At 36.3% G+C, this 12,144-nt stretch overlaps 1 protein-coding gene across 2 annotated transcripts in view; it reads left to right on the top strand.

Moving 5' to 3' along the window:
• Positions 1 to 12,144, top strand: part of LOC106059817 (glutamate receptor 1-like) — a 132,327-nt gene that overhangs the window by 86,453 nt on the left and 33,730 nt on the right. For both annotated transcript variants that reach the window (XR_008779460.1, XM_056038965.1), the window contains exons 5-10: positions 326 to 426; positions 1,780 to 1,979; positions 6,141 to 6,194; positions 6,405 to 6,551; positions 7,265 to 7,468; positions 7,973 to 8,084. Coding sequence is in view for 1 of the 2 variants with exons in the window: in XM_056038965.1 (XP_055894940.1) it covers positions 326 to 426; positions 1,780 to 1,979; positions 6,141 to 6,194; positions 6,405 to 6,551; positions 7,265 to 7,468; positions 7,973 to 8,084 (818 nt within the window). In the remaining variant the exon portion in view is untranslated. The remainder of the gene's footprint in view (positions 1 to 325; positions 427 to 1,779; positions 1,980 to 6,140; positions 6,195 to 6,404; positions 6,552 to 7,264; positions 7,469 to 7,972; positions 8,085 to 12,144) is intronic.

The raw sequence follows: 12,144 nt of genomic DNA, 5'->3' as shown, positions 1-12,144 counted from the left end.
TTTATATAGTAAAAAAAAATCTACCGGAAGTCAATTTACCTTGCAACCAAGGACGCCTCCGTGAACGGGACTTGTTTATTGAAAAATATAGGCCTAGTGCGTAGAGTTGGCAGTCCATGTAATATATAGTCTATGCTAAAACGAAGGGGGGCGGCCTAAAATGATAGCAGGAGACAGGAGTCACAATGTAGACAAAAGTACTGGATAGCATTTAGTTTGGGAAATCTTTGTGCGTGTTTGTGTGCTCCGATATTTAATTTAAAAATTTTATTTAGAGAGTTTAGTGTTGCCATTTGGTTTCCAAGACTTTCATGTCTCCTCACAGCTATGAGCTTCATCTGAGACCAGACCACACAGCAGCAGTGATTGACGTCATAGAGCATCTGCACTGGAAAGAGGTTCACTTCTTGTACGACTCGGATGAAGGTTAGTCTTTTGTGTGGTGCTTTCCTTCGTAGTCTTTTTCATTAGACCTGCCCACAGAACTCATTCTGGGAAAACTTATCGAAACCATTATTTCAAAACTTTCAGAGTAAACATTTTGTAACGTAGATACAAAAAAAAAACAACTTGGTGACTGAGTGACAGAGTGGGAGGCTAGCGAGCCGACGTCCTGGGTTTAATCACTGAATACGACTGGGAATTCTAATCAGTATTAATGTGTACATCTTCTTGGAAAGGAAATATGTTCGTTATGCTGAGTACACATCATTCTCGTCAACCAGCACTACGAGGCGGCACGTAGATTGACGCCCGAAAAACGAATATCATTTTGTGTCTGCTTTCAGAACTATCAGATTCATCAAATAGATCAAAACCTCTAGAGAGCCTGCACTACTAAACTATTTTCAGGATAACTTTGCTGAACTAAACTATTATCAGGATAACTTTGCTGAACTAAACTATTTTCAGGATAACTTTGCTGAACTAAACTATTTTCAGGATAACTTTGCTGAACTAAACTATTTTCAGGATAACTTTGCTGAACTAAACTATTTTCTGGATAACTTTGCTGAACTAAATTATTTTCAGGATAACTTTGCTGAACTAAACTATTTTCAGGATAACTTTGCTGAACTAAACTATTTTCAGGATAACTTTGCTGAACTAAACTATTTTCAGGACAACTTTGCTGAACTAAACTATTTTCAGAATAACTTTGCTGAACTAAACTATTTTCAGGATAACTTTGCTGAACTAAACTATTTTCCGGATAACTTTGCTGAACTAAACTATTTTCAGGATAACTTTGCTGAACTAATTTATTTTCTGGATAACTTTGCTGAACTAAATTATTTTCAGAATAACTTTGCTGAACTAAACTATTTTCAGGATAACTTTGCTGAACTAAACTATTTTCAGGATAACTTTGCTGAACTAAACTATTTTCAGGATAACTTTGCTGAACTAAACTATTTTCTGGATAACTTTGCTGAACTAAATTATTTTCAGGATAGCTTTGCAGAACTAAACTATTTTCAGGATAACTTTGCTGAACTAAACTATTTTCAGGATAACTTTGCTGAACTAAACTATTTTCTGGATAACTTTGCTGAACTAAACTATTTTCAGGATAACTTTGCTGAACTAAACTATTTTCAGGATAACTTTGCTGAACTAAACTATTTTCTGGATAACTTTGCTGAACTAAATTATTTTCAGGATAGCTTTGCAGAACTAAACTATTTTCAGGATAACTTTGCTCTAGTTATCTGGCTAACTTTAGATGTAGGTCTAGTTCTCTGTAAGCACTAAGTACTCCCGCCCAACTCTCTCCAGGTTTACATAGACTTCAGCACATGTATAAGATGATGAGCAACAACAGTGTCCGCTGGTTCTCCATGATCAGGTTCAGCGACATCACTGACGTCCACGATGACCTGCGCATGACCGACTTCTCGGACAACTATACCAGGTACCAGAAAGCCTTTGTCCTTGACCTATCCTCGGACGAGGCCTACCAGACAGTACTGAAACAGGTGAGGGCCGAAATACATTCTATTTCTTAGCAAAATTAAATTTAGTTATTGGAAAAAGTTAATCGTGACTTAGTTTCGTTCTGCCAAACTAGTTCGGCCTGGGGACTTCACGAAATTTCCCGACAACAAAATAAAATCGTCGAGCCCAACAAAAGTGTTCCTCGACGGTTTCAGTCTAAAATGTCAGCACATGTGTCGACTAGCCTGTTAGGTAGGCCCTCTCCCTGGGGCGTAGTTGGGACGTCAACCTTCACCTGATATTGAGTATCAACTTCTCGAAAGTCAATTGTTACCTTCCAGACTCGGATCATCATTTTTCATATCTGAGATTGTTAGAAAAAGAGGTGCATCCATTGTCCTATAAAAAAATTTTTAATAGAGTGTCAAGTTTCACATCATCTTTCTAAAACTATATGCGATAAATTAACCAAACTATGGCCAATTAAGGAAGACTCTAGGATGATTTAAGAACTTCACTTTGGTTTAACTTTACATTCTACTTCCGACAGATCCCATAGTGATCAGGAAACTGTTATTGTAAGCTATCTTTCACCATATGATGGGCTCTATACTGCATTTTGTACAAAGCTAGCTCTGTCTGTCTGTCTGTCTGGTAAAAATTTTGAACATGTTTTTTCCCCTTCTTGAATCAAGTTAAAATTTGCACAACAAATTATCGTAGTAGCGTCCCTTTTGTTCCTCTAAGGCCACTCTGGGTTGTGGTGGTTAAAATAAAATAAAATATGATATAATAAAACAAGATTTACTGAGTGGGTCACCCGTGACCCAATGGGTTTCTGGGGTTAATTAAACCTAACAAGACATGATTCAGTCAAAAAGTTAATTAATGGTTGGTGAATTATCATTTCGTTTGATATGAATATAAGGGAAAGAAATGCTACTTAATGAGATATTTGGATATATGTATGGATTTAATCCCTTTATTACGTTTTGACACGCTTTTTCTCCCACTCCCCAATCTCAGATCAAGTTGACATTTTGCATAATTATTCATAGTCGAAGATAATACACGAATCGATCCTAAAATTCACCAATTAGTTAATCATTTAGTACTAATTAATTTTGTTTTATATAACAGAAAGGGAGCTAAACTCTGTAATTTTCAGATAAATGGCAGTAAATTGCGGTTATTTACCATAAAAAACACTTTGTTATTAAAAAGTATTATTTTGCTTGTTTAACTTTCCTAGAGATGGGTAGCTCACAAAGGGAAAAATATGGCTAAGATTTTGCACAGCTTAACTACAAAATACTGCAAATAGATTTCAGTAAACGCGGAGGACAGACTTTGCAGGAAATAATGTAGAAGCAGAACAAATATGATGGATACATTCCATGTGCGGGTCATTCTCGGAACTTGTTGGCAGTGCAGCAATTGACTACATTAAACTTTGGTTTAGAATTGTTTAAGAAATATATAATTTCTTATTTAAACTACCTATATACTTCTTAATTGTAAAAGTTAAAGCCTTAAAAAATCATAAAATCTTATGTAGTACAGACGCATGATATCTGGACATTGAAATGACCCCATATCTCAAACAGCTTAGGGCCTTTGCAAGTCTAAATCCGGCCCTGTTACTCACTGTGCAAAAGAAACGAATACTTTTGCTTAACAACAACAGAAAACGGACTCAAGATGGCCACAACGAGAAGGAGATCAATGATCAAATCTTAAAACGAGTGTCGAAAGTTAAGCAATTGATAAATGAACAAGAGAGAGAAACTTACAAACACTCCAGAACACGGAGCTCTAAATACGTGAGCTGAAATATCCTTCCATTTCCCCGGCTCTACGTCTGGAAGTCCTGGACGATCTCCCCCTCCCCCCACTCCTCTTTCAGTACGATCTCTCACCCCCCACTTTCTCCCAAACACATCCCCCACCAATGTTTGTCCTCGTTACGTTTTATCTGCAGGCTCAGACATGCGCAAAGCCAGTCCAGCACTAATGGGAAAGCCCGAAGATTGGAGATAGAAGAGCTCTTGTTCCAATGTGATAGAAAATCTAAAAAAAAAAAACAAACAAAAAAAAACCGACAACAAATATTGGTTTGCCCAAAGCATTTGATCACGTGATAGGGTAGCAGTCGCTCGCCTCAATTTGTGTCCAATCAATGACATAAGGGACTGGTTGCTTTCTTTTTGTGTGACGATTTCTCCGCAATGACGTTTTTTTTTTTGGATTGAAGCCTATCAAACACCAAAACAATGTAAAACACCTTATCCTTATATCAACTTACTCTGTCTGTCTGTCTGGTATAATATCCACACACCCAATCTCGAATCAAGTTGACATTTTGCACAATAATTTCTTCTACCTGACAAAATAAGAATGTATTTTGAAAAAAAACAAACCAATTGGTAATTTATTATTTTGTTCGGTATCAAAGGGAAATGTGATGGTATAAGTTGAATTACTCCCCTTTATACTTTGTTAGGTTTTCGCAAAAAAAAACTAACAATAGATAACTATAAAACCTTCTATTTTCATAAACACTTCGCTGGCACAGTGGTTAGTTTATCTAGTCGAGGAAGCTGAAGCCTTCGAATTTTTTTGTACTCGAATGCATTTCAAGGCGATTACGGTAGCTAACATTCATCCAGATACCCACTTCCTTCTCCTCCCCTCCCCTTTTCTCAACTGGTCGGATTATAGCGTATTGTGAAAGCTAAAAGCATGATATTGCACTAAACAAAACCAATGGGTAAAAGAATCTTTCTAATCGCTTTGACTTATTCTTGTTAGTCTAGATCTATTACAAATTTAATTACATTACAGTTTCAAACTAATTGATGCAAATATAGGCCTTGTTTTGTCTGTTTTGTTTTTTTAAGTATTTTTAAAATATATTTTCTTGTTTAATGAATGAATAGTGGTAGTTCTAGATCTGATAAACAGACTCGAACTTATTTGGAAAAATACAAAACAAAAACGCTATCAAGCGTTCCTTTAGTTTTAAATGACGTTGCCGCGGTATACGTAGAGGTACAAAGAAATAAATTACGTTTAGAAAGGCATCAAATAAATTGTTTCAACTCTATTTCAATTCTCCATTTGTTTCTCTCACGTTTGGTGACCAACACCTGTACCCGTCTGTCCAGGTGGGTTTTACAAGTCTAGGGTATGGCGGGTTCCCCACCTGAAGGCGGATTATTAATTTCTTGTTGGGGTTGTACTGTAGTCCGACAGTAGTAGTGGCTTGTCAGCCTGGACACCCCTAACGGTCTAACAAACAACTATTGGAATAATTACCAAAAGAACGAATAATGCAAATGGTAACGTATACTAGTCAATAACGAGATAGCATATAACAAAACAAAGGTTTAATGGAGTAATGATATGATGTGGCATAAATAAAGGATAAATATTATTAGTATTTATAAGGCAAATACAAGTTAAACATATTATTCAAATGAGATATATCACACCTTAAGCTCGGTCACACAGTTTGATCCGGGCTCGCAAAGCCCACACCCAATGCCTTGGATGCACGGACCATAACAAAACAAATCAGGCGTGGCTATAACAGAGTCCCAAGCCTGCGTCCCTAAACAAGAAAAATACACATTCCTTGAGACCGCCATTCACATGATTATAATAGAAACGATTTTAGATCTACAACATGAAGAAGACAGTAAAATAAACTAACTTACCAAACACTGGGGAAGAAACCCACAACAGAGAGCCTCATTTAAAGGCAAAACAAACAGAGCAATGACACCAACATAGCGCGTCCTCAGAAACTAACGCACAAGCCATTATGGTGCACAAAAGAGAAACATCAAGAAAAGGCGCAGCTACAGATGCGAACGACACCGTCTACGATCATTCCAGGAAACCGAAAATAGGAACGGAATAGGCTGAGACCAATCATCACAACCTGTTGACAGTTTTAACCAATAGGTCGTTGCCACGTTACAGGTCTGTAAGACGTGGTAACGAGCTATTAGTCTCCACTCCCCACTGGTTGTGACGTCAGCACAGTGTTGAGGCCTATTATAACGATTGGTCTTGGATAAACACTATGTGAGTGATAATGTCCAAAATTTATTTTAAAAAAAAATGAAATGATTTTTGTTTAAGTCTGAAAAAAATATAAGGAATAAAATAATTTAATTTAATAATTTTCTTTTCAGATACCGGAAGTCGGAATGAATAAATTTGGCTACAACTACCTCTTGACAAGTCTGGTGAGAATAATGATTTGCGATGTCTTTCTTTGTCAGCATTAATAGAAGACTATAGAAGACTACGTTAGTGTTTTTGTTTTATTAGAATCTCGACTTCCGCTTCCGTTTTGTGTATATAAAGGGTAGAGAGTATAGGGCAGTGTTCTTAAGTTTGTATTTTGTACACGTGGCTGTCCCTAGAATGATGTGTATTTGGTTGTCCACCCCCAGGACTTTCAGTCCATGAATCTATCCAGGTTTCGACACGGCGGAGTAAACATCACAGGCTTTCAACTTTTGGAACATCCACAGATCATCTCGGAAGATTTCAGCCGGAAGTCACGTGACGGGGACATGCCCAACAGCTATGGACTTCCGGTGCGTTTGCCCTGTTTGTATATTTTCAGATTGACTACTAACGCACAAAACGTATATAAGTATTCCTCTCTCTTTCTCTCTCTCTCTCTCTCTCTCTCTCTCTCATTCATTCTCTTCTGCTTCTCCAACTCTGTCTTTCTTTATTTTTTTCCTTCTCTTTTTTCTCTCTTTCCTTTTCATTCCTTTTGACTTTCTTTTTATTTATGTATCTTTCTCTCTTTCTCTGTCTTTGCCTTCCTTAATTCTATCTATTTTTTTTCTGTTTTTCTGTCTCTGTTTCTCTCACCATTTTCTTTCTTTCTTTCTATCTCTTTTTCTCTCTTTTTCTTTCATATCTTCTCCCTCTCTTTCTTTCTCTCACTCACTTTCTCTTTCTCTCTCATAACGTTCCTCTCTCTCTCTTTCTTTCTTTCTATTTCTATCTCTTTATTTCTTTCTCTTTTCTTTCTCTCTTTCTCTCTCTCTCTCTTTCATTCTCTCTCTCTCTCTCTCTCTCTTAGTTGGTTTAATTGTATGTCTTTTATCATTATCTCTCTTTCTGTCTTTCTCTTCTCTGTCTATTTCCTTATCCTCATTCTTAAGCTTCACCTTATCACTATCTCAACAGAGGAAATAAAGTTATCTGAAGCTAATCTGTTCACAAAATGAGGGGAATATTGTACTTCATTAACAAATGATTATAATTAAAAATATTTCAAAATTCTTGTCACAAGGTACACGCCGCCCTTGCAGTTGACGGTTTGAAGGTCATCGAAGAGGCCATTTCTGGTATGTTGGAAAACGATAGCGACGTATTCCGGTGGATATTTCGTCGCGGAGATCTCTACAACCTGAACAAAACCAAGGGGATTCCTTGTACCACGAGACCCCCGTTACCTTGGATGTTTGGTCAGAATATATTGACTCTTATTAAGAAGGTACTATCTTCTCTTAGTCTACAGTGAATGTATTGCTTTTCTTTTTAAGTACCTAAGTTTGGATATATAGGCCTATATATCAGTTAGTCTGTTTAGTCATAGGAAACCTTTATCTTTTTATATATACTAATGGTTGACATAGTGTCTACTAATATTCTAAATAGTTATTTTGCAATGAGTGTTTAATTAATAACAAAATTTTTCAGCTAATGGGACATATAATATAAGATTTAATGCAACAAAAAAGGTATATAACAGTATGTGTATAGCAAATTCGTTTTGTCATTTACACTTTACATCCTTTATGTTTTACATTTGTGGAAATATCCCGCGACAGTCCTATTGATCTCAATTAATGTGATCGCAAGCATGAGTTTAACTAGACCTCTCCCCCCCCCCCCCCAAAAAAAAAAAAAAGAAACAGAGCAAGAAGAATACGATTCAAGGGCTGCTACTCTTGATCTAAATCTGTTAACGAATTCTGTCCCCTTTTGTTCCTCTCAGCGCCAGCCACAAGGATTATCCGGAAGTCTCACTTTCGACGAGGATGGTCACCGCAAAGATTTCAGTCTGGGCGTCTTTTCGATGGCACTCGACAAAGGGATTCAGAAGATAGGTGAGCCCTTCTGTCGTCTGCTCGTCTAATTGGTCATTAGTCCAAGAAGGGAAGTGCGTGGACAGCCACTTGTTAGCTGGACTTGAATAAGAAGAGAAGACAAATCTAATTTTCACTGAAATGTCTTTTTATACAAATCACATCTGCTGGATTTTGTTTTTTAAAAGTCTTCTTCCTAAGCAAGACAGACAGAAAGACAATTTATCTGACAGATGGGTTGACAACAAAGCATTATGTCGAAATCAAAACTTATGTTCAATTATTTAATATTAACCACTACAAATGTAAGTGAACAAGCCTTACAAACCTGAAAGTCATTATCTTTTGTACCAGAATATTAAATAAAAACTTTGTATAGAACAGTGATTCCCAAACTGTGTGTGTGTTCCCGTAACCCTAGTGTTCCGCGAGGCCTGAATTTGTTCTCCACGAAATGCTGGAACTAGTGAATTAACCTCTCTAAAAACTAAGCCAAGTGTTCCACTAAATACTCAGAACGGGCCTAGTGTTCCGTGAAGGAAATAGTTTAGGACACAGAGGTAAAGAATGTTAGATTAAAATGTTTAAGAAAATACTTATTTAAAAAATATAGAGACTTTATAATGTAAATATACTGAATTCTTTTTTTTTAATCCCTCACTGTTTATTCCACACATAATGACCCCTCTTTCTTGCTCTTAATCAATTAATCCCTCTCTCAGTCTATCTCTCTCTATCTCTCTCTCTCTCTCTCTCTCTCTCTAAATATATATATATATATATATATATATATATATATATATATATATATATATATATATATATATATATATATATATATATATTATATATATATATATCTTTCCCTTCAAAGTATCCCCAGTTAAAGTGGGACGTGGAGCATGCGCATTGAAGTTGACTTGTTCTCAAGTTTGTAGCTCTTAGCTGGAACCGAACTTTCAGAATATAGAAATTCTTTGAGATCTAACCTCTTCTCACCGTCACTTTTGAAACACACACGGCGACACACTCAATAACGCTGGCATACACACCGCTTGGCTGCCTTTCCATGTAGTTAGAGTTTGAATCCCGACTCGAACTGAGTTGTGTCGGCTGAGCGCTTTATACAGCAAGGAAACCTTCCTCCAGACACCACATATTTGTCACCCTTGTTCTGGGTTCATGAGTGTGTAGTGATGTTAACTGACATGTCTTATAGCTCCTGCTGTCTCACCTTACGTGAATGTCTATTGGAGATCACTATTTATACAACAGACACGATACACTGAATACACTGAATAAAGATGACACGTTTATTAAATAAATAACTTGGCTGAACCAGCCGCAAAAGCAAAGGCACAATGTACACTCAAAAATATTAACATCATAGAACGTAGTTACAGTTCCATACTCAGAATAAACTTCACAATATATATATATATTCCCACTAAGAAAAATATCCAGGTCCACACTCTGCAAAGGACAAAGTAACAACTGAGGTTTTCACTTCGTGGGCAGTTACAGACCGAGAGCTTTTCCGTGAAAAAGGGACGAGATGATCAAGTGACTCTGAAATCACTTCATGTCACAGTGAGTCTCAAACGAGTCTGTGACAATATTCTATTTTTGGTTTGGCCAATATTAGAGTATACATCCTCTGTCTGGGACCCCTCAACTCAAGAAAACATTAAGAAACTGGAACAGACACAAAATAGAACATTGAGATTTATAGCTAACAAATACTCACATTTGACTAAAGTAACACTTTAAGTAAAATCACTAAATTTAGAAAGCTTTAAGAATAGAAGACTTAAAGTTAAAGTAGCAATTATACATAAAACACTGAACCATAATCTTCAAATACAAAAACAAAACCCAATATAATACTCAGACAGATAAAGGCATATTCCTTATTCCAGATGCTAGGACAAACTGGTACAAATGCTCCTTCTTCCCTAGTGCTATTAGAGCATGGAATGGGTTGCCTGAGCTAGCCAGTAAAACTAATGACTTGGCAGAATTTAAGTCATTAATTAACATGCATGACTAGATGCATGGCGCGTAGGACGTTATCATCTTATTTTTTTTAAGTAACGTCTGTATTTTATAAGATAAGAAGTCCATATAATATAGAACACTGAGCATCTTCTTTTCTTTTTTTTTTTTTTTTTTTGAAGTATCGTCTGTATTTTATAAGATAAGAAGTCCATATAATATAGAACACTGAGCATTCTGAATTCAGAAAGATGCAAAAATGAAAAACATTTTCATTGTAGAAATACAAATTTTTCAGCTAAAGCAATTATGTTTTCAAAAATATACATCTTTTTTTTAGTTTTTACTTTTAAGAATAATTCCAACCCATCATTATTCTTTCATTTTTTACAATGGCTTTTATGGTATTAAAAAAAAACAACATTAAAGAATAAAATGTTCATAAAGTCTTGAGAAAATGTTTGTATTGTAAAAGGATCTGTATAATGTCTTGTTCTGTAACATCCACATCATTGCTGACGATAAACCCAAACATAACCCCGGACATAACCTAGGACATAACCTAGGACATAAGCAAAACAAATCTGTGAGAATTTATTTCAAAAGTAGACTTGGACAAAGCCCCTGGTTTTATTTCTCTCCTAGGAGTTTATACCGTTGTAGATTACGTTATCTCAAAGTTAATGGCCTGAATTTCAAATATTTTATAGGTCCTCTACTCTATCTCTCTCTCTCTCTCCCGATCTCTTCATCAATATCTAGCTTTCATTCGCTCTTGATTACTCCCTCTTTTCTATTCCTATCCTCTCTCTTGCTCACTCTCACTCTCTCGCCATCTTTCATCTCTCTCTCTTTCTCTCTCTTTCACCCGTCGATCGTATTTATTTTACTTTTAGTCTTTCTCGCCCTTTCCAAAAGTTTCATCTATTTCTATCCCCATAATGTTCAGTTCTCTGAACAAACTAACTGTAAACGTTTTTTTTGACGAGTATTAATATTACACATAGGACTGGTCACTGAGGACTGGTCACTAAGATGTAGAATCGTGCATTAATATCAATATGTCGCGAATGCTGTAGAATGCTGGGTTCGTGTATCCACGTAACACGTAACGAACATGAATAATATACAAAGTCGATCTTCACCAGACAACTGTGAGGTTTATTCAATAACACAGTATACTGCACTTCTAGTGTTACACCAAAATATCCAGTTTGAGATATGACTACATCCGCATCACAGAGGTATCAAATATACAAGTCCTTTAAAATATAACTTTATTACAAAAATACATCCGCATCACAGAGGTATCAAATATACAAGTCCTTTAAAATATAACTTTATTACAAAAATACATCCGCATCACAGAGGTATCAAATATACAAGTCCTTTAAAATATAACTTTATTACAAAAATACATCCGCATCACAGCGGGTAACAATAAACTTCAATAATATGTATCCAGCTCTAAGTACAAAATACATGTACTGTCTCAAGTCCCATGAACGACTCTATGTGACTACTTCACTCAACAGACTTCAGGTTTCTACTGACTAAAAGTCAATTAAGTCATTCTTACTTCCTCTTTCTAAATCAGAGGTTTCTCTTGCCTTTCACCTTCCTGACCCGAGGTGAACATATAAGAGGTAATGTCAACCGAGACTGTGACACTAAGCAACATACAGTCATACACATGTTTGTAGGTAATTTTGAGACCTCAGTCAAAAAAGGTCAAGCCTCCATTTCTCTACATACTCACCACTCGTCTCAACTGTCATCAAGAGGAACACATTTCCGCCTCAGTTACCTCTACGAACTTTTAATCCTTTCAAATCATACAGATTTAACATCAGTGATATAGTTTCACCTTTACAACTTCACCCATCCCTTAGTCTGTTGGACAGTTGGGGCACCACACACGACGTGTCCTTCTCCATTCCTCTTTTGCCTTGGCTAGAACCTTTTTCAATGGCAGGCGCGTTCATTATTTTACGTTGTCCTCCTATCGCTTTCTCTATCTGCCTCTTCTTCTTTTTCCTGGTACTGTTCCCTGAAGCAAGGTCTTTGCGAGCACCGAAGACCTATT

The sequence above is a fragment of the Biomphalaria glabrata genome, chromosome 8 (assembly GCF_947242115.1).
Source record: "Biomphalaria glabrata chromosome 8, xgBioGlab47.1, whole genome shotgun sequence".
Taxonomy (NCBI): domain Eukaryota; kingdom Metazoa; phylum Mollusca; class Gastropoda; family Planorbidae; genus Biomphalaria; species Biomphalaria glabrata.
Note: the sequence above shows the minus strand (reverse complement) of the source record. Positions and strands in the feature narration are given on the sequence as shown.